Genomic DNA, 24,071 nt, shown 5'->3' with positions numbered 1-24,071 from the left:
TTTCTGCCCATAATGGCATACCACAGATTCCAGTTGGGTATTGATCGTCAGACCTTCATTGAACCAACATTGGTGGGGCTTCATCTGGGTTCAGATTGTCAGTTGATAAACTTATACTTGCCTGAAACTCATGCATCCCATCTTTGGTTCCTTGTGTATATTAACCATGTATATATTACATGTAATATATAATCCATGGTCAGTGGCCAGTATCTGAACACAGGTAGCTAGGCCTCTCTTTCTGTTAAACCATTAACTGAATACATTTTGTGATCACCAGCAATCACATGCTAATTGAGCATCTGACATGATTTCATGGACCATACTTATTTAAATAATTCTTTATGGCATTTAGCAACATTAGGTTTCCAGTTTTAATTTTTTCTAGACCTGTGATTTAAATTTGCAGTGGTGTCAAACTCATATAGAAACAGATCACTGCCAGCTATATATTGACTTTGAAAACCACAAATTAGCATTATCTAGGTGGCATTGTATTTTGATTTCTTTTGTTAAGCATTTCCCAATATCACTTTAATCTTGTTCAGTTGTACTCTGGAGTCCCCATGGGCTATGAGTTTGACAACTCTGGGGGAAACTCAGATTGAGGACAACTCCCTTTACCAAGAGTGGGGAATCTGTGGCCTCCAGGCCACATGTAGCCCCTAAGTGTGAACCTTTGACTGAATCCAAACAAGGTTGCTCTTTACCATTGCAAATTGACATTTTCTCTATAACTTAATGTTTCAGACTGAGAGTTGCCTAGAAGTACTGAGAAGTTAAATGACTTGTCCAAAGTCACATAGCTTATGTGCCTCAGGCAGGACTTAAACCCAAGTCTTCCTGAGTTCTAGGCCAGGTCTCTATCCACTATGCTTTTCCTAGTAAGTACTTCTTTTTCCCCCAATTGCATGTAAAAACAATTTTTAACATTCATTTGTAAAAATTTTGAGTCCCAAATTCTTTCCCTCCCTTCTTCCCATTTCCCTTTATTGAGAAGGCAAGTAATTTAATGTAGGTTATACGTGTGCGGTCATGCAAAATATATTTCCATATTAGTTACTTTGTGAAAGAAAACATAGACCAGAAAAAAAATAACCAGGAAAAATGAAGAAAATTTAAAAAATATGCTTTGATCTATATTTGGACTCCATTAGTTCTTTCTCTGGAGGTGGATAGCATTTTTCAATATGAGTCCTTTGGAATTGTCTTGGATCATTGTATTGCTGAGAATAGTTAAGTCAGTCACAGCTGATCAGTTTTGACTTCATTGTCATCTTCTGAGTTTGTGTTTTGATTTTTTTCTGTTCCCATAATGACTTTCTATGGTCAAGTTTGTTGTTGTTTGCTCATTTTCCCAGCCTGTTTCTTGACTTTTAACTTTATGGTAAAGTTGGGCTTTGCTCCTGGGGTGGAAGGGCATGTCCCTAGCTTCAGGTTTTTCATGCTGCTGTTTTCAGAGTAGTTCGGGGAGGTGGGGGGGGGGGGGGGGAGTCCTGTAAGTTTTCATTTCTTCCAAGGTGGTGTGATCTTCTGGCTTTGTGCTTTTGTCTTTTGGTGTTTTGAGCGACCATAAGCACTCTTTTCTGCCCTGGAACTGTGACCAGTGTCCCTACTCCCCTGGGGCTGAACTCTCTGGTGTGCTAGTGCTCCTCCTCACCGTGGGATTTTGAAAATGTAACAGAGGCCTTCACCCAGTGCCAGCAAAGAGTTCCCTGTAATCTTTCTGACCAGTTGTCTGACCCCTGTACGTCTGTGGGCTGAGAGCTCTGAAAGCTGCCATTGCCGATTCAATCACTCCCACGGCCTGCTGCTGGCTTGCTGGGTAGGGCCTGTGATGGCTCAGCCTGTGCTGGGCTTAGCTCTACTCTCACCCTAGTGGGACAGACCTTTCCTGTAGACTTTTTTAGTTGTCCTGGGCTGGAAAATTGTTTTGCCCTGTCCTTTTGTTGGTTCTGCCGCTCTAGAATTCAATTTGAAGAGTTATTTTAAAGTTACTTGGAGGAGAATTTGAAAGTGTTCAGTACAGTACCTGCCTTTACTCCACCATCTTGGCTTTGCCTCCACAAGGGCTTAATATGATGACCTGCTCCATGAGTGTATATCTGCTAGGTGCAGATCTAAATTTAGGTGGGATCTCTAAGAATATATTTGTGAAAGATGTTATGTAACCTACCTCAGTTGCAGTGTACTCCTAAAAAAATCTAGAATCTAATACTTTTAAATGAAGCATTAACATTCTTGTTACTACCCCTCTGTTACTACATAATATTCTCAATAATACCTGAGGTTGTGTTGTTAACCCCATATTTGAAAGCATAACATTGTACTCAGTGTCCTGGGAAGAATCCTGGACTTTCTCATTATCTTGTGTCTTCAGACCATTCAAAAGACGAAATTTGTGAAACCCTTGATGACTTCCTATTATAGCTGCAGTCTTTTGGGTACTGCTGGAATAGTGGACCATTCAGACTTGAAATAATTAAAATTTGATGCTACAGTATAGTGTGGTACTTTATTTTTTCTGTGGTTATAATGCATATTGTAATGCATACATGTAAAGAGAAACCCAGGTCATTAACTGCCCAATTTAGGACTGCAAAGTCAGGAATCAGGAGTCAGAAGTTCTGGGTTCTAATGCAGGCTTTGCTAACTCCCTATTCCAGATTTCCTCCTGTAGAAATGTTCAATATAATTTCTTTTTTTTTTTTAGACGTTATCATAGTACTTTAAATAAGAAGGTAACATAAACTTCATTCAAGAAAACCATAATGACCCTAAGTGCTCAAAAGGACTTTTGAGTAGTTGTGGTTGTTTTAAATTCTGACCAAGCCAAGAATTAAAAACAGAGGTCATATTAAGAGGAATACTTTCAAGATGATCTGGTTGCATCATGTGCATAAGGTTTTTTTTTTTGTTAAAGTAAGAGTTCTTTTGCAGTGGATGAAATAAAATTTAGTAAAGTTATACCTTTTAATGGAAAAATTTAAAAAATGGACTAATGCTAGTTTGTTAAAAAAAGAAAGAAAAAGATGACAGTAACAAGTATATACTGAAGTTCTGGAATATAGCCCCATGTTATGGTAATTAGGGTGGGACTTTTTTTTTTTTTTTTCACTGTTTTCTCTTTTGGAATGCTGAGGTAATCAAGTACCTTTGATGAGTCTAGCCTTTCAAATGTAATGGCAAGCAAAGTGGACTTTTTGTTGTCTTTTGGTTTTTTTTTTTTGATTGAATCAAGAGTCTTTGACCTGCTTAAGAAACAAGAAACCCTAGTTCACATAGGTTTGAGTGGCACGGTTATGTCCCCCTCTAACCCTGAGAAGGATATATAAGATCTGAGGTTGGTGTTTTGTTTTAGGGTTCTCCCTCACTGGAAAAGTGTCGTGTGATTAGACCAGACCAGACTCTGGGTAGCCATTGTTAAGAGCCCCCCAACTTTGAAAAATTGGTGCTTCTCTCTCTGGTAATTGCTTGTGTATTGCTTGAACAGAGTGCTAGAAGCTTGTCTGCTGATTTGTGTTTATTTGCCCTGTTAAATAATATATGCTTGTAATTTCTGTTTGTATTCTCTCTGAAGTTCAGAGTGGTGGCTTTTCCCCCTGAACTAAGTGAATGGTATGTGTATGTTTAATTAAAATAAGATTGTTAACTCCTTCAAGTTGCTTTCCTTAGAAAACCAGATCAAAGAATCTGTGCTAGCAGCCCTTCTGTGTGCTCTTGTTGTTGGTCTTGTTGGTCTTTCACCTCCACAGCAGCTGCTAGCAGCATTGTTGTTACACCCCTCCAATTTTCAACAGCCCCTATGCATTTGAGATGATGAAATCTTCCTGGTTTGCTGATTAAATCACACTTTAGAATTGTTCCCTTTTTAATGTCTGACTTTAGCAACTCCTGTTAATTAAAAGATCTCTATTACAGATGGGTGGTGCAGTGGATAGAGTGTTGAGCCTGGCGTCAGGAAGACATTTTCCTGAGTTCAAATCCAGCCTCAGATACTTACAAGCTGTGTGACCTTGGGCAAGTCACTTAATCCTATTTGCCTCAGTTTCTCATCTGTAAAATAAGCTGGAGAAGGAAGTGGCAAACCACTCTGATATCTTTGCCAAGACAATCCCAAATGGGGTCATGAAGAGGTGGACATGACTGAAAACAACTGAATAACAACACAATTACAGATAATTATGCTAAAGAAGATGGAGATCCTTTATGTCACTGTCATTCTCCTGACCCCCTTAATTTAGAAAAATCACTTAGACCTTTCTGAGTCTTGGTTTTTCATGAATTAAATGGACATTATAGGATCATAGATTTAGAGCTCTCTAGACCAAATCATCCTGTCTTGGCTACTGGTCTCCCCATAAGTGTTATCTCCCCCATCAAAATATAAGGTTTTTGAGGGCAAGTTTTGTCTCACTTTTATGTTTATAGCACCAGTGCTTAGGATAGTACCTGGAACAAATACTTTTAAAATTAATTCTAGGAAGGGGTCTTATAGGCCATCTAGGCCAACCAAAGCATTTTACAGATGGGATAATACTACCAGTTTGGCCTCCTTCATAGTTTGTTGAGAAGATCAAGTGAAATAATAGATGTAAAACTGATAACAATGTTAAATGAATGTAAAGCTCTGTTATTAATTGTAAGGCCTTAGTGGGGAATTCAATCTGCCTATACTCATGGTTTACATGGTGGTCAGAAGAAGTGATACAAGGACACTCTCAAGGTCTCTCTTAAGAACTTTGAAATTGATTGTATGACATGGGAGACACTGGCACAGGACTACTCAGCATGGTGTGCCCACATCAGAGAAGGTACTGTGTTCCAGGAGCAAAGCAGAATTGAAACAGCTCGAAGGAAACGCAGAATGCACAAATTTTGAGAATTGACCCCAAATGTTCACACAGACTATCTGTACCCAACCTGTGGTAGAGCATTCTGAACTCATATTGGTCTGAGCAGCCATAGTCAGACACACTGAAATTTGGCTCTAGAATAGTGATGTCATTTTGGTCCTCTTCAAGAATGAAGGATAACAACCAACCATACCCATGGTATTTAGTAAGTTGAATTTTTAATATATAAGCTGCCTTTTCTTAAATATTTCTTTTATCCAGTGGTTCATGGCTGATTGATTCTGAAGGCCTAACATCATTCCCTAAACATGTTTGGTGTTTCCCCGTTAAAGGTACACTTGGCTCTTCTTACACTTAAAAGAACAAAACCACACTCACCACATAGGTGCTCAGATGTACTTTTGGATTCTCAACCTATCCTAACACCTTTCCCAAGATACATTTAGTTCCTCTTTGTTAAGTGAACAATTAATACCCAGTGCTGGCAACCGCATATAGGCTAAACTACACATTTCTTAATTTAATTTCCATGAGTGATTAAGTTGGAAGTAATAAGCAATCCATAGATTGCTTCCAAAATCGAGAGGCAAACTTTCACGTCAATAGAACATAGTGAGGAAAGCTTTCATATCAATTCTCACATAGTGAGGAAGGCAGCTCTGCCCTCTGCTGGAAGGTAAGATGATTTGGTCTTCCTTACCCTTTTAGTTTGGACTATAAAAAAATCACTGGTTTTTTTTTTTTTTTTTTAGGATTGTTGAGCTATAGGAGGGCAGCTAGGTGGTAAAGTGGGTAGAGTGCTAGACCTGGAGTTGGGAATACTCCTCTTCCTGAGTTCAAATCTTCTCGGACAGTTGTTAGTTGTGTGACCCTGGGCAAGTCACTTTGCCCTGTTTGCCTCGGTTTCCTCACCAGTAAGATGAGCTGGAGAAGGAAATGGTAAACCACTACAATATCTTTGCCAAGAAAACCCCAAATAGGGTCACAAAGAGTTAGACATGACTAGAAAAAGACTAAACAAAAAATGAGCTACAGGAAGATGGTATTTAACCAATATTAGCATCTGATTCTGGTTTGTTCCAATAAATTATCAATTTTTTCCCCTTTCTTTTAAAGAACCCATCTTTTCCATGAAAATTGTTAGGACATTTAATAACTCACTAGTCACACGTATTCGAGTTGGAGTTCTGCTTGAAAGAGTGTCCTCACCAGACTTTCTCATTTGGCAAGTGTCACAAATAAAATAAGCTTTGTAATATAAAAACTGCCTGTGAAATAACTCAGCCCTGATGACTTAACTTTCTTCCTCTTTCTTTCTTTTCCCTTCCCATGGGCTTCTCTTCCTTTACCTTCCCATGGGTAAAGGAACCCTCAGGAGTAAAGTCAGAAAGAAGCTGAAATGTGCTATAGCCCAGAATGAAGCCTACACCAGGAAAAACGAGATATCAAACAACTACCCTATAGCTCCACTGTCACTCTTGTAACTTTCCTGACCAAATCACCCTGCCCTAGCTTCTGTCTAACCCTATTAAAATGCATGCTCCTTGAAGGCATGTATTGTCTCACTTATGTACTTATATCACCAGTGCTTAGGATGGTGCCTACTACAGTGATTTTTTTTCATGCATTCTAGGATTGTTTCCAGACATCTTCTGTCATCATCATTTTAACCTCAAACATAGATTTGTCTTCATATCTCCCATTTCTATTTGTGTCTATTACCTAAGTAATTCTTCTGTCTTAACTTCTTTATTTTCAATGTTTTTATTCCTCCATCTATTTAAGATATTAATCAGATAATTACTGTATTTCTTCATATTCCAAATGTTCTCTTTTAAAGGATCAGAGAATCATAAGGTTTAAAAACAGAAAGGACCTTAGAAATCACTAATTCAGCCTCCTTATTAACTGGCATATTATTGTCTGTTTTCCCTACTCTTCAATTTTCTTTTTCAATGTAATCAGTTTCAATTTTAATAAGGAACTGACAATTTTTAAATGATGAGAGAAATGATTATTACTCTCTTGAATTTAATAACTAATTATTGTATTGGGACCAAAGTTTTCCCCCCTTTCTACTTCCTTATCCAGGAATCAAGCAGTGTGGAAAATCTTGGACAAAAACTTAGCAACCAGGTTGAGAGAATTGGTGAAGTACTGTTCATTGTGTTTGGTCAGACAGGTCTGGGGCAGAAGTGGATTCCCTCTCTGATATGTATATTGGTAAGTCTCTTTGACCAAGATTTGTGTGATCTAAGTCACTTACCTCAAGACTCTCATTGAAATGTAGCCCAGTCCCTCATTGTAATATTTATTTTCTTATTGTTAGCCTACCAGAGTTGATTGCCATCCTCAGGAACACCTACTTTTCCAAGAACATATAAACTGTGAGCCTACCACCATGAGGGGTCTTTGGTCTAAAAGAGAAGGCCAAATGACCATCTTTTTATTAATTAACATGATGGCATTTTTAATAAAATAATTAGATTACCCAGAAACTATGTCTTTCAAACTTTTAAAATGCTACAATGATCAGGACTCATCTTTCACTCAGTCTGTGCCTACCTAGGATAGCGCGGAGGTTAGGGACCCTAGCTCTAGAGCTAGAAGGAAACTCAGAAGACCTCAGTTTTGGATGAGGAAACTGAGTCCCAAGGAGACTAAGTGAGTTGCCAAAGGCCACAAAGCTAGTAAACATAAGAGGTGGGATATAAATGCTTTTCCTCTGACTCCAGAGCAAAGGCTCCTTTTACTGTACCACACTGACCCACCTGATTTATAAGACCCCTTCTAGTAAATTCTATCATTCAATGGTTTGTCACAAGTTCAGTGTTTCAAGAGATAACCAGGAGCTTGCAAGCTACCAGTGATGAGAAGTCAGGATCAAGGAGGAAAGCCAAGGTTAGAAGCTTTAATGTAGCTTCAGAAAGAAGAATTTTGTAATATCAATTGAGTTGGGTGTCTTTGATTGAGTCTTACTAGGTGCTAAATCCCAGGCCCAAACCCCTATCTACTAGGTGCTAAGTCTATGTGGGCATGAAGCCCTCAGGGTCCTAAGGGGAGTTGCTAAGACCAGAGCCAATAGTAGAAGCCTAAGTTCTGGTCGCTCAGATGATGTTTAAGGATGGCTAAGGAGTGTAGAAAAAGAGAGAGCAGAGCTATTTGCAGGGGATTCTCACTCTTGGAGGCATGCTGATGCAGAGACTCTGGGCAGCTGTAGTTAAGAGCCCTCCAGCTTGTAAACCCGGACCGTTTGGCCTTTGTTAAACCCTGGTAACTATGCATTGAGATTTGAATCAGACAAGGTCTGTCTGTTGATATTTGTAATTTGTTTGTATTTGCTCTGAAGTTCAGGGTGCTAGCTTTTTCCCCTGAACTAAGTGAATGATATTTGTATGCTGGATTAAAATAAGATTGTTAACCCCTTAACGTTGCTTTCCTTAGTAAAGCAGATCAAAAAAAATCTGTGTTGGCAGCTTTCTGTGTGGTGGTTGTTGGTGGGTCTTACAGCTCTACAGCAGCTGCTAGCAGATTGTTGCAACAAATTTTTAAATTGGTAGAACTAATGATCTTTCATTAAATTGGGAGAACTAATATTATCTCATTAAATTGAAGAATATAAATTAGGAAAGTAGGTTAATAGAAGATGAAGTGCCAAATGTACATAGAGAAAGCATATTTTTCTTTCTTCCTTTAAGTCAATTTTCCCTTTTTGTTTGAATAAGCAAGTTGCATGTTGTATCTGGAGAATAAAGAGAGAATTTGTGAAAAAAAAACTCATTCAAGAATTTGTTAAAAAAGTCATCAACTATCTGATACAGACACTGTCTGTATCCAGAAAAGAATAGATAAATAGAAGTATGTATAGAATAAATTTGTATATATATGTACCTATTTGTGTCTAATGGTAGGCATCTCTAGTGTAGAGGGGGGAGAGAAGAAAAAAAAAGAAATGTACATGATAATTTTATTGTCTATTTGAAAGGAATAGCAAGTTGCGCACAGTAGATTTGAATTTTCATGTATAATCATCTTTTTATGGTACTATGTTATGGAAATGCTTGTTTTATTCCATAAATATGTAGTAATGTAATAAAAAAATAAAAGGGAAAAACACTCATTCAACTCCCCAGGATAAACAGATTTAGGCAGAGGATGGCCAAGTCTGGAGTTCTCTTTGTTAGCCAATTTTTTGGGGGAAATCAGGTTATCAGAAAGCTGGAAGAAAGAGAAGCTAGAAACCATCATCATTATCATCATAATTGACATTTATATAACATAAGTTTACAAAATACTTTATCTCATTTCAGTTTTACAACAGCATTATGAGGATAGTACTAGAGGCAATATCATCCCCACTTTTTTGTTGTTGTTCAGTCATGTCGGTCATGTCTGATTCTTTGTGACCCCATTTGAGTTTGTTTTTTTTTTTTGGCAAAGATACTGGAGTGATTTGCCACTTCCTTCTCTAGTTCATTTTATACATGAGGAAACTGAGGCAAACAGGGTTAAGTGACTTGCCCAGGGTCACATAGTTAGCAAGTGTCTGAGGCCAGATTTGAACTCAGGAAGATGAGTTTTCCTGATTCCACGCCTGGCACTCTATCCATGGTGCCACCTAGCTGCCTTTTACATATGATGAAATTGAGGCTAAATGATTCCTATGATGAGAGGCCTAGAGTCAGGAAGACCTGAGTTCAATCCTGCCTCATACAACTCTAGCTGTATGGCCCTGGGCAAGTCACTTAGCCAGTGTCTTTTTCTGTTTCCACTTTAGTAAAATTGAAATAATAATAGTACCTAATTCCTAGGATTGTATGAGAATAAAATGAGATAATATTTGTAAAGTGCTTTGCAAATCTTAAAGCACTACATATATGCCAATTATTATTATTAAATTTTATTATTATTATTACATTATTATTTCAATAATTACATTATTATTATTGCTACATTTTCTGGGGCCTAGATATGAAGAAATGCAGTAGAATGAAAAGTGACCTTAGAAACAGCAGGCCAGGTTTGAATCCTAGCTGAGATATTTACTAGCTCTATGCCTCTCTGAGCCTCAGTTTCCTCATCTGTAATAATTTTGCATTCCCTACCTCATGAGCTTGTTGTGACAAAGTCCTTTGTTAACCTTAAAGTACTATAGAAATGTGAGTCGTTATGATTATTGTAGTGTACCTTTTGACGTATGCCCCCTACCTACGTTTAAAGATTGACGTCTCCAGTGGGTGTTTACCGTAGGTTCAGGGCACTCTGTGGGTTGGTGTGAGGATAAAAATGAAGTGATGTTTGTAAAGTGCTTTGTGAAGCTTAAATCACTATGCACATGCTAACTAATATTAACAATAAAAATAACATAGATCAACCATACATATGGCCAAAGCAAGTCAGACTTCCTACACTGGGGGCACGGATGTCTTTTCCCTTCTTATGGTGTCCTTATTCTGCTTCCTGAGATGCAGCATCTCTGCCAGGCAGGTTGTTCAGTTGGTCTCCCTGGACTTGGTCTTTTATGTAGCTAGTCTCTTGATAACCGGGACTTACCCTCTTCCAACTCACAGAGTTTGAATGACTCTTCAGAGAGGATGTTTTGCTCTTTAAAGGGCTAGCAGGGGCACTGGCTTTTGACCATCTTATGGCTAGTTACCTATGTAGATGTGATATCTATGTAAAGTATAGATACTTCTTTGTACTTTGTCTAACAACTTATTACCATCTTATTTTCTCTTTATATTTCTTTTAAAATAACGCCTTGGTCTTTTTCCATGCTTTTATCTTCTATAATTTAATTGGGTGGGTTAGGGAAGGGGCATGAAAGAAATTGAATAGGATCTCCTAATCAACTCTCCCAACTACATTAAGTAATACTATTAAATATATATATATATATATACATATATAAATAGATAGTTTGTTATTATTAAAATTAGTTACATCCAAATCATTCTTTTAAAAACATGTTTGTTAGTACTATAATGGAAAAAAAATGGGATGACAAAAGTATCGGCAGAGAGTTACATTTTTCTGGATATAATTAATTTTAAATTATTTTAGGAACTAAAGGGAATGAAAAAGGAGTTATTTTATGGGTCCCAATGTTCAGCTATGTAATACTAGGTAAAATGCTAGATCAATAAAGTTGAAAACATACAATACATAGCATATCATCTGGGAAAGCCCAAGAAAATATGGGAAAGCCTACAATACAAAGCCTACACCTTGGTCAGGAGCCTCTGTAGGCAAGCCCCAGAGGCTAAGAGAGGAGTGACTTGTCAAGGTCATATAGCTACTAAATGTATTCTGGGAAATCCCTTAATCTCTCAGCTCTCCAGTCAACTCTCTAAGACTTTTAAATTACAGAGAAGATAATGACCTACATTGGCAGGAGGTTCCTTACCTGGGAGTACTTTATACTAATGAATTAATAGGTCCAGTCCTATTCCTGTCCCTACCCTTTCATATATAGCATAGACTTGATATCTGCTGAGGTTCCTACCAAATCTTAAATTGTGTGACTTTGTGATTCTCTGAAGATCAACTCTACAAGTATAGGGTGGAAAAGGCAAAGCTAGACAAGAGCTCCATGAGATAATGTGAGGGTTTTATTGGACTTCAAGCTCATTGGATATGAACTGTCAAGAACACATCTATTGTATTTTGTTCTGGATATCACATTTAAGAATGTTTCTAGAGGAGGGTGAGTAAGTGAGACAATGTGAAACTATGCTATATAGTTGAAAGAAGGGGATATTTAGCTTGGAGAATAGAAGATTTTTGGGAAAGTGTAACAGGATATGGAATAGTTTTGATATTTTAATGACTTTTGGGTGGAAGAGATTTACCTTTCTTCATTGTTCTAGTCTAGAGAACAGAACAAGAGGAAGTTATATACAGGTAAATATATCTAAGCATAAGAAAAGCTATCATAAAGAGGAATTGGGCAGCTAGGTGGTACAATGGATAGGATGCCAGACCTGAAGTCAGGAAGACTCATCTCCCTGAGTTCAAATACAGTTTCAGACACATACTAGCTGTGTGATCCTGGGCAAGTCACTTAAACCCATTTGCCTCAGTTTCCTCATCTGTAAAATAAAGTGGAGAAGGAAAAGGCAAACTGCTCCAGTATTTTTGCCAAGAAAACCCCAAATGGAATCATAAAGAGTTGGGCAGGACTGAAATGACTCAATAACAACAAAGAGGAATTGGGAGGCAATGGGTTCCACCCAGGGGTAGTCCTCAGGTGTAGACTAGAGGGGATTTCTATTTAAGTTTGAGTTAAACTAGGTGGTCTCTAAGCTTACTATAATGGTTGTATTCTTTGATTCCATAATTATTCTTATACTACTGAACTTGCACTGACTTCTAATTTGTATCTACTCACTGCTAAAAAAGGATTGCAGGTGGAGGGAGTATGACACAAACATTTGTAAGAAAATATGGGGAAAGACAATGCGTATTTACACTAGCAGAGCGCTTCTGACTTCATGCTAAAATTTCACTTAATACAATGGCACCTGAAAACATGCAATTTTTAGGAAGTGTGCTATTTACATAGCTGTGATCTATTGGGATGCAGGCTGTATGAAAAATGATGATAGTTAAAGCTATGGAAAGTGGCAGCAAGCATCCTATAGGTGCTCAATAAATATTTGGGGGTCCATAAAACAACCTTTACCAGTTCACTAAGTATAAAAGGTGTCCTCTGAAATGGCGAGGGTCACACGACAACTTGTTAGATTTTATTCCTACAACTAATATAGAAGACAAATACAGGCACTATATTTGCTTCAGTCATCTTATCCTAGCCTTTGAGGTGACTCTGACACCTAGAGATTGTCCCTGAGGCCAGATGTTCACCAAAAGAATGCTTCATAGGCTGGCCATCTTTAATCTTTAATGAATGTCCCAATGTTACATCATCAAATTAATAATACATTCCATTTAGAATTTAAAATGGTGGGCAGGAATTGTGCCTAATTATTTTATATAATATATAATTTTATATAATAGAATAGTTAGGGGAAGTCAGTAAATATATTTCTTAATATCTACTACTCTTTAACAATGCATATGACTAAAGTTTTGGTAGAGGGTTAGGATTGGTCATGTTGCATACAAAGAGCTGGTAAAATTATTCCATACATACTTCTATTTAACAGTTCTTTCTCTGGATGCAGATAACGTCTGCATCAGACAGCTGACTGAATTTTCAGCAGGGCTTAAACGAGTTCTTTTTCTTTTTACAAATTCTTTCTTTGGTTTCCAAATATAGCATGCAACTCAATAAAAAGGAAAAATCCACTTAAAGGAAGAAAGAAAAACTCACCTTCTCTATATGCATTTGGCACTTCATCTTATATTAACCTTCTTTCCTAATTTATATTCTTAATTTCATGAGATAATGTTAGTTCCCCAATTTAATAAAAGATCATTAGTTCTACCAATTTAAAAATACTTTTTTGTCTAAAGCTTCTAGTCTTGGCTTTCCTCCTTGACCCTGTCTTGACCCAGAACTTTGTAGGAGATCTGTACACACACACACACACACACACACACACACACGCACGCACGCACGCACGCACGCACCTGCATACCACATTCACCCCCTAAAGCTAGTGCCTTCCCTCTACTGATTATTCCTGATTTATCCTGCATAATTGTTTTCATATTGTCTCTCCTTAATTAGACTGAGAGCTCCATAAGAGCAGGGGTTGTCTTTTGTTTGTCTTTGTTTTCCTAGTGTTTAGCATATTACCTGCCTCATAGTAGGCATAGAAGGCCTTCAGTAATTGTTTATTGGCTGACTGATGAACACACAAACACACATACACACAGATATACCTACCAGAACTAGACCTGACTTACCTTTTCTTCCTTCTCTCCTTCCTCCCTCCTTCCCTTCCTTCCTCTGTCCCTTCCTCCCTCCCTCCTTTCCTCCCTTCCTTCCTCACTTCACCTTTCCCTCCCTCCTTTTCTTCCTTCCTTCCTTCCTTCCTCTTTCTTTCTCTCTCCTTTTTAAAATATTTCTTAAGTACTTATGGGGAAGACCCCAAAATTTTCACTTTATCCCATGGAATAAGGAGACAAACAAATCCCTGTTTGCCATCCCTGTTGCCCAACTGCAAACACATTATTAGAACCACACAATCAGCGCTCAATTGTACTCATATAGTTCAACAATTGGGTTAGTCATACCCCACCAACTATATTATAATAAGCTCCTTGGGGGCTTTATACTTTAGCATTCCTCACTAGTATGCCAGCATAGTGTTGTGGCATGTACAAGATGGTAAATAAATAATCATCAGTTGATTACTAAAAATAAGTTGAGAATATGAGGAATTCAGAGAAAGGTGGAAAGACATATCGAGTGGTACAAAGTGGGAAAAAAAGCAGGATGTAAAGAACAATGTACACGATGACTACAATAATGTAAATAACAACACCAAAAAAGAAGTCATATCGTAGCATCATGAACTTAGAGCTGGAAGGGACCTTAGATGACTTGATCATATTTGAATTGGATGAATAATGATGGTCCTGGTGAACCGATGAGGAAATAGACCTTCTTGTGCTTAGGAGAGAGGTCCAGACTATGGATCTGGAATGCAGTATACCCTGTGAGATATCAGTGCTGTGTTAGTTGGCTTTGTTTAAAACTTTTCAGGGGGAAGTACAAGGAAGTACAATGGGGGAGAGAGTAGTTAAGGGGAAATATCTGTAGTGTTAAAAGAAAAGGAAACATGCTTTTTTTTTTTTTAAAGAAAAAAGCTGACACTTGGCTATGTAACAGATTGTGTAACTTGGCTATGTAACAGATTATGTAAAGAGATCTTTGTCAAATTGCAGGATAGAGAAATGTTCCATAAGCCGTGGTGGTGAAAACGATAAGTATGGAACACATAGAGAGCATTATACAGCACAGATGATTTGGGAAATGATCAGTAATTATAAAGAATTTTTAGGTGATGTGAGGCTTAATTAGTCTGTACACTGTACAGAGATTACAAGGGAGATAATACCAGGCTGCAAGTGGTAGTTCAAATGCAACTCTTTTAATCCGTAACAAAGAGGCTGTAGTGGAAAAGCAGTGAACTGGATTTTCTATCAAGGGCAAACTTTACGGCTAAGCATCTGGGTGACCAATTAACCTATTGGAGGTAACATGATGAAAGAGGAAAAGTTCAAAAAACATTGAACATATAGTTATAAGGTCTGTTTTTCAGTTTCCTTTGTCACTCACTAGCTTTGTGACCTTGGACAAGTTGCTTATTTTCTCCATATCAGTTTCCTCATCCATAAAATGGAACTAATAACACCTACCCTCAGATTATTATTATTATTATTATTATCATTAATGGTAATTCTGTTTTATAGAGTACTTTATAGATTACAAAGATTCTGTACTCGTACTGTGAAGTAGACAGTGTAAGTACTACTGTTGCTGTTTTGCATACAACGAAAGTGAGGCTAATTGACTTTCCCAAGGTCATAAAACTGCAAATTGGTGGAGGCGGGAATCAAACTTAGGTCTCCCGACTCCCACTATGTCGGCCTACAAGTGAGGTAATGATGGTCAAAGAATTTCATAAACTCTAAAGCAATAGACAATTATAATGAGCTATTATTAACTTTTTTGCGCTTCTCATTTTTAAGATGAAGGTATTGGGTTAAATGACCTCTAAGGTCCTTTTGTCGTTAAAGAAGGAGGAGAAATGTGAAAGTCTCTTGGTTACTGCAATCAAAAAAGAAACAAGGCCTTGGAAATAACTTTATTATATTTACAACTTAGTCTTGCTGTGTACACTACTTACTATGTATAGTTTACATATTTTACAGAATTAAAATAAAACTACCTTGTTAAATCCCTTCCTCCAGTTGTCTTTACACAGACAGAAACTGTCTGTGCAGTGTCAGCTCTCTGTTTCGTTCTTTCAACATGAATGATAAGGTTAGGAATGGAAGCATTAGTTAATAATAGGGCAAAAGGGATTTTTTCCCCAGTTTATTATGAGTGTGTCCATATTGCCTCAGATTTGGTAACTGAAGGAGGTATTCGAGAAAAGATTTTACTCAAGCTAATGTTCAGGGCCAATGGCATGGGCCTAATTTCATCTCATTTGTGTTTTGAACTAATGTAATTTGTTAAACATGGGGAGAAAAAGTCCTTGTGGGGAAGGAAGAAATATTTCTCCAAGGACTTATTCTACTTCATACTTATAAATGAATTGTTTTGACTCCTTCAGTCCTTTAGTTGTTTTTGCTGTTTTAAATTGATTTATAGGCAATGATATGAAATTATAAGGTACAATTAAAATTCATCCATGTTGAATGGTTTCCATGTTATTCCATGCAATGAACCTTTACCATTGATACATTCAGCAATAAGATTCCTTTTCCCAGATTATATTAAGCTTATCCTACCTACTTTAGCAGTTGAGAAAATCCTTGAAGGGGAAGTCTAGTCTCGAATGACCTCTTTAAGGAGGAAATTCACTCTTCACTCCCCCTTTCTTGAAATGTACAGTTTTCATGAACCGAATAAGACTGTTCAATACTCAAATTCATTCTAAAGAAGTTCTTCTTCAGTGCAATTTCCTTTCTAGAGGTACTGTAATATGGTAGGTGAATATAGGATAGACTTGCTGCAAAATTCAAGCATCAGGACAGATCATTTTCATAACCTGTTTGGAAGACCTGAAGGCTTTAGTGACTCTCTGTTTTAGGAGTAAGTTTCTAGGCCTTGTGCTAAAGAACATACTGTATCTTTAATACACTCTTGGTGCTCCATTAAAAATCATGAAGAAGAAATCTTCACTCAAAATATTTGGCCAAACTCCCTATCAACAGAGGGAGCATAAATTTAGAGTGTTCAATGCTAAGTGAAAAAAGAATAATAATTAGATTTTGTGACAGTTAACTTTGATGATTATGAATATGTCAGTATTACTGAGAAAATCATCAGTAAGGGCCTTATTGTTGGAAGTACTGTACGGTACTATGCTGTGTTACCCTACGTCGGGATGTCATTGGGGAACCCATGGTTTGGCAGACATGAACATCTGGACTTACTATTTGGGTCACTTGAATATCAGGGCCTACCATTCCACTGCCACTCATCCCAGTACCCATGCAACCACTGGTCATGCTGCTGTTACTCATGGCAGTCATGCCTGGACTTGGCACTACTCTTTCAGTGTAGATCACGTTATGTGTGTTGGCTAACTCAGCAGGTACACAAATGTTTCCTTGCACAGCATAGGCAGGTGCCATCACCGTTTCTGTAACCAGGACATTGGGAACCAGCTGAGGTTCAAAAATAATGGTAGTTGGTTGTACACATTGGTCAGAAGTACTATATGATTCTGTCACTATAATGTCACCATGAATCATGGGATCAGGCATTGCCATTTCCGCCTGGAATCCAGCCTCTGTGAGAGACATCGCTGAAGATTCATTCACAATGTAATTTGTTCCAAGTAGGGGAAGATCAGTAGTGATTGGTATCCAGGCCTGGTGAGGAGATGGAAATGGTTCAATTTCTGTGTCTAAGCAGATTTCAGCTAAAGTCCTAAACTTTGGATCCAAAGTTTCCAAGTAGCTGTCATCCAGATCATCTACAATCCAGCTGCAGCAGCCAATGGAGCCCACAGGAGACCCCATTCCTTCATGGTCATAAATAAGAAGGCAGTCATTTGCAGGTCGGCATTCATCTTCATCTGCATAAACGTAGGCTTTCTAAAGGTAGAGTAGAGGTAGAGAATTAGAACTGTTTCCCTTTCTTAAAATATCAAACAATGTAAACACTGGTGCTACTGTGAATTTTTTTTTTGTCCAGTGGAACGATGGACTGAGAAATGGCTGAGATCTTTTTGTAAGGGGTGGGGGGTGGGTATCACAGGTGCATTATATTTGCATAAACATTTTATGAATGCTTATGTTTGGGAAATGATTTTAATGATCATTTCCATATTCTACTTAGAGGCTAAATTTTGACCTTTGAGATTTGTCCTCTTGTATATCTGAAATAATAAGATCAAGATGCTTTCTGAGAAGCTTAAAATATTTGACCTTTTCTCTAATGAAGAAATGAAACAGAGTCAATGTAATCTTGGGAAGCAAATTTAACTACAAAATGCTGGGACTTTAATCACTATGTATAAGACTGAAATTACTAGTAGGAGAATTGGTAGTCACTTCCTTGACATTATTTAGGTAGGTCAGAAAGGCTCACAGGCCCACAGATAGACCTAGCTGTCTAAATTCTAAGATTAGAGAGTAATTCCTTAGGTTTCTCAGGGCTTATCTGCCCCAGATTAAAATGAACTATCCCTGCCATGGTGTGGTGAGCTTTTTTCGTAGTGACAGGTAGCTGAGAGAAGGTGGCTCCTTGGCTTAGAGTACAAAGTAGCTACCTACAGGGCATGGATTTTTAGAAAGATGAAGAGGAGGACTGCATGGAGAGGTGGGAGGGTGCCTAAGACAACTCTTGCCTAACTTAAAATTTTTCCTAAAGTCAATCGAACATTTGGGGATGAGGTTTTCAGAGAAGACAGCCGGTGGCACGGATTCTCTAAGCCAGCATCATCTCTGGTAGATTCAGCAACAATGTTTTAGAACATAAGAAAAGGGGGTCCTTGATTTCCTTCATTTTGAAAAAAACACTCATGAACAAAGGATAAACCTTAGGGGCAACCTTCTTTTAACATACCACTGGGGATTTTGTGCTAAATATAATTTCAATTATACTGTCAAACTATACCGCTCAGTGATGGCATTCCCTGATGAATACTCAACAGTGCTGGCAGCTAACTCCATCTCTAATTGCTGGGTTTAGTGGATGTTATCAGCTAGATTCTGCAAGAGTATTCATGGTCATAAATTGTACAGGCCATATTAATTCCTCCATTCCTTTCATCCGTTCCAATGAATAATAAAACACTGGGGCAAATTGGAATCTGAGCTGAAATGAGCTGCTAATTAAACAGGTCAGACTAATTAAAAGAAACTCAGTATGACTTATTTACTGTTTAATGATTTGATATTAAGCTAATATAATGATTGGCTGGAGTGAGAGTGGGGGGTCTTCTTTACTAAGATCACAGAAATTCAGTCTTTTGGAAGCAGCACTATGACATAGAAAGAATACTAGATTAGGATTTGGGGGACTGTATTCTAGTCTTTGCTCTGCTAACATCTAGGCATTTGAATTGTTCTGAAACACTTTAAAATCTCTGGGCCTTGCTTTCCTTATCTGCAAAATGAAAATGTGGAACTCCATTTTCTCTAAGGTTGCAGCTAGTTCTGTGATTCTGTATATTTTCCTCTAAATTTAGATTTCTTGATACTTTTTAAACTACAAACTATCTAACTTTACCTCTGTAGATCTCTACTTAAAAAGATGCCTTATTTAAAAAAAGATCTCCCTCCCCCCACCCCCCAAGAGATGGTTTGCCAGCAGTGATGGAAAATCCGAATTTGGAATCAGCCACATTTTAATTTGGTTTGATTTCTTTTGAATATATGTTCAGAAGCTCCTAATGTCAAAATCATCACTTTACACCAGTTAGTATACTCACCCATACCCCAGTTTTAACCAGAACAGTAGGTCTCATAAAAGATGGCAGCAATGGATTATGTAACTGGACTAAGGTTTCAGCTTCCTGTTAATAGGGCAGGGCCTTCTTAATTAAAAATAGATTTATCCCTTAAAAAGGGAAGGCACTCCACAACTGACTGTCAAATTTAGTATATATCTCAGAATGCAGTTATGATTTTGTCTCCCATCCTTGGGGATTGCATGCTTCAAGGATTCAAAAAAGAGAGAATAAGTGACCTGATTACATTTGAAGGAGTCTAAGGATATTGGAATGGGATGCTCACAGAACTTTGTTTTCAAGACTCTTTCTTTGTGGGCCTAGCAGAGGATTGGCTACATACTGTTTTCTTTTGGTCTTTTTCTCTATAACTTGTTATCTCTGTCTCTATTTTTCTTTTTGCTATCTCTGATATCTCTGTCTTTATCTCTCTAGATCTATCTATCTCTCTACCTCTCTTGCTATTTGTCTGTTTCTTTCTCTGTCTCTTTCCACCTCTCCCTCTCTGTATGACATCATATCAATTATTATAAATGAATTCTGTGCTCTTGGCAGAATTCCTTGTATATTTGTATTTTTAGGGTTATTGTTGACAGTTACAGCCTCAATTAAGTCATTTTCTTATGGATTTGCGTGATTATACTGAACTAGAAATTCAACCTTTTCTCTCCCCACTCCCCCCCTACCCAAACTCTGAGGGCTACCAAGTTCCCACTAAATACCCTTCGTGTTTATTTTATTGACTGAGATTGAGCTCATCTCTCTATTCTACTGGGACTAGCTGGAAAGAAAATCATCTTCCTGAAGCATTTTCATACAATATAGTAAGTATGTGTTTTTTGAATTGAGTCTTTGTAAATCCCTGGGATTTCCCAGAAGTTAGACTTGGCCAAACTATGGCCAAAGGAATAATTTTCAGGTTCAATGAGTGAAAGGCTAAAAGTAATATTGCAAAACACAAAACCAAACCAAACCAGCTTCGCAGGTTCTGTCCCAGGCATAAGCAGCTGGTTAAACTATCTGCTCTGGGGAAACAGTAAGGATGATGATACTTTGAATTTATATGGAGTTTTTGTCTCCAGAGCTCCAAGCAGCGCACATGCTTATTATCTTGTTTATACTCACAAAATAAATGAGGTGGGCCTGGGACTGATATTATCCCCTTTTTATAGATGGAGAAGATGAAGCTCAGGCATATTACCTCAGGGCAAACAGTTAGTTTTTGGTGAAATCTCCTGAGTCTTGTTTCATCATTCTCATTCTCTCTCCTCACCTCGCCTTCCTGGAAGGTACTACTTTATTGTGCAGGATACTGACATAAATGTTGCACTTTGTAGGCTCAGATTCACGATGAGATTCCCATATGCCCTCATATGACTTTTTTCCTTTTAAAATATGTCATTGTGTCCCTCTGACTTTTTTTCTTCTACCCCCTCCCCCCACCCCTTTGATTTAGTTTTCTTCCTTTTCCCCCACCTAGCCCTGTTTTAATAGAAGATTTAAGGCCGTTCTTGCTTGTGGCACCCTGTTCTTGAGTTCTGCTGCAAGCTGTCACTTTCCATCCTGTGTAATTTTCTCCTCCTTTGGAGTGATATCTCAGCCTTGGTCAGGGTCCTTCAGGTCTCCCTATACCAGGAAGGAGATGGGAAAAGAAGTAGAAAACTCCAAACTTGGATGGGGAGGAAGAGGAATCTTGTAGTTATTAGAGTCAAAAGAAGGAAAAACTAGAAAGAGGATGAAATGGAATGATAGAGTTTCTTGACTATTCCTGGCATCAAGATTTATTATAACAGTTGAATAGAAGTAATAAATACAATGTTATAAATAAGAGCTTGGATTTATAAAGGGATTCATGTGGATCCAGTGGATAGAGTATTGGGACTGACTTCAGGCAGACCTACCTCAAATCCAGGCTCAGACACTTGCTGACTGTGTGACCCTGGGCAAGTAACTTAACCTCAATTTTCTTATCTATAAATGGGGATAATTATAGTATCTACCTCCCAGGATGATTGTGAAGATAAAATGAGATAATATTTATAAAGTGCTTTGTAAATCTTAAAGTGATATATATGCTAGCTATTATGTATATATTTATATATACCATATATATGTGTATATATACACATATGTACATATATACACACATACGCATATATTATACAGATATAGTGTATATATATATATAGGTATATATACCACATATTACATTACATATATAGATTTTTATTTTGGAGGGGGGAAGGCAGGGCAATTGGGGTTAAGTGACTTGCCCAAGGTCACACAGCTAGTAAGTGTGTCGAATGTCTGAAGCCGTATTTGAACTCGGGTCCTCCTGATTCCAGGGCTGGTGCTGTACTCACTGTGCCACCTAGCTGCCCCATTACATATATAGTTTGTGAGCTCCTTGAGAGCAGGGATTTTTTTGAACTTTCTTTGTATCTTTAGCATTTAGGGCAGACTGATTATCTTGTTTGATTTTAGTAATATTGGTATTAGCAAGGATGGGAAACACTTCTAAATATGTTTTTCTTCGTTATAGTGACAATTTCATTAAACTCCCACAGTAGAGGATGGGATTTAAAGTCTCATTGTAACTCAAGCTGTGATGTACAATAGTAAGGTGCTTTATGACAGAGGTTCCCCCCACCCCATATTGTGCATCATGGTTATCAGAGTCACACCAAAAAGACCATAGACCAAAGAGAACATATCACCATTTATGAACCCTCATTCTTGTGACTGTCAAGGGATTACCTCAGTGAAGTAGCTGTCCAAGAAAGCCATATTCACGCCTGTTTCTGCATACTCCCTCAGTGTTCCCATGGTGGAGCCCCGTCTTCTCACTGCTCCTGCAAGTCCCCCAGCCCCAAGACTTAGCGCTGCTCCGACTCCTGTATTCAGCTCCACGCCAGACACCCCAGAAGCGGCTCCTTCAACAGTGCCGCCACCTGCGTATGTGTTGGTATAGATCTCTGGAAAGAATGTGTTTTCATGTTATATGGCTGGAGATTGTTTTAGGGCTTCATCCTCTAAGTACCTGCATGATCCTTTTCCTGTTGACTGAGAAAGTTGTGTTGTGTGGAAAAATTAAACAGGCAGGTAAAGGCTAGGGGAAATGGGTACAGGCAAGTCGCTTAACCTCTTTTTGCCTCAGTTTCCACATCTGTAAAAGTGGGGATGATAATTGCAAATACCTTAACAAGGTTGTTGTGAGGAACAAATGAGATAATATTTGTAAAGTATTTTGCATAGTGCCTGGCACATAGTAAATTATATATATATATATGTATATATATATACATATACACACACACACACACATATGTACGCTAGCTATGATGATGATGATGATGACTTCAAGGTCCGCTCTTATCCTATATCTGTGATCCTATTATCCGAGGTGAGTTATCACCCCTGCTACTTACTCTGTGACCTGGATCAAATTACTTAACCTATCAGAAATTTAGTTTTCCCATCTGGAAAATGAGTGTGTTAGATTCCAATGTCTCTTCCAGCTCCCAATTTATGATCGTATGCTTCTAATATCCCAATTTTTGTCTGGGATCTCTGGACACAGAACCCAAATGTATTTCTAATTCATATGAAAGCATCCAGGTAATTCAGACTTCTATCTGCCTCTTTTTGGGCCCTTAGATTCTCACCTAGTCTAAAGAGGGTAAAGAAGGTAGGTAGTGAGCAGGAGTTGGGATAGTGATCCTTCTAGGGTAGAATGGCTACTTCCTGTGGGCTTATCGAGCTGCACTGACTACTTATGAGGGGTTTTCTTTTCAATCTATATGGATGCAAGTGGGTCTTTGGATGCTTTCTAGAAACTTTCACAGATCTTCTTTGCCCAGTGGTGGAGTGAGTGGCCTGCCTTCAATGGGCAACCTCAAAGTTACATCCATTCTCCTGCAAGGGCTGTTCTTAGAATTCTAAAGAGAGCAGTTTTGGATTGGCTCCCCAATTTGGAGGATCGTGCAAGACAAATATGCTTATTTTAGATCTGTGGAATAATTTTCATCATCTCTAATAATCCCCACTAGCCTGAGTGGTTTTTCTAAAGAGTCTTGGGCATGCATGTGATTGCCATGAAAGGTCCACGTGTATAAGAAGAACTTGTAAATTCTTTATTAGACAATGCCCCCATTTCTTCTCCCTTTACTATTGTAAAAATAATACCCTAACACTATCCTAAGGAGTTCCTTTTCCTTAGAGATTATATTCCACTTCTACTGTAATGTTCACACCTTGTATGTACATTTTTGGGAGGTTATTAATTAGAATGTGAACTTCTTGAGGACAGGGGATGCTTTTTGCCTTTCTTTGTATTCTTAGTGCTTAGCACAGTGCCTGGCACATACAAATCCTTCAATAAATGTTTATCAACTGACTGAGAGAAAAAATGTGAATGAATTCTAAGCAAACTTAGAATAGGTCTCATGATGGTAGCCTATGATTGGTATGCTATGACAAATAGAAGTCTCCTCATGAGTTTAGCCAGGCCAACTCAGTTTTTCAGGTTGCTTCTGTAACAGGCATGATTATAGGGATTTCCTGATATGGTAGAACATATGTCCTTCTGAATAGAGCCAAAGCACACATA

At 38.0% G+C, this 24,071-nt stretch overlaps 1 protein-coding gene across 1 annotated transcript in view; it reads right to left on the bottom strand.

Annotated features, from left to right (window-relative positions):
- Positions 1 to 16,838: 16,838 nt before the first annotated feature.
- DSG4 (desmoglein 4) overlaps positions 16,839 to 24,071 on the bottom strand; it is a 38,270-nt gene continuing 31,037 nt past the window's right edge. The window contains exons 15-16 of the mRNA XM_036741090.1: positions 22,220 to 22,437; positions 16,839 to 17,603 (exon numbers count right to left, since the gene is read on the bottom strand). Coding sequence (XP_036596985.1) covers positions 16,839 to 17,603; positions 22,220 to 22,437 — 983 coding nt within the window. The remainder of the gene's footprint in view (positions 17,604 to 22,219; positions 22,438 to 24,071) is intronic.

Source organism: Trichosurus vulpecula, chromosome 1 (assembly GCF_011100635.1).
Source record: "Trichosurus vulpecula isolate mTriVul1 chromosome 1, mTriVul1.pri, whole genome shotgun sequence".
NCBI lineage: Eukaryota > Metazoa > Chordata > Mammalia > Diprotodontia > Phalangeridae > Trichosurus > Trichosurus vulpecula.
The sequence above is the reverse complement of the archived record's forward strand: the minus strand, read 5'-3'. Positions and strand labels throughout refer to the sequence as shown.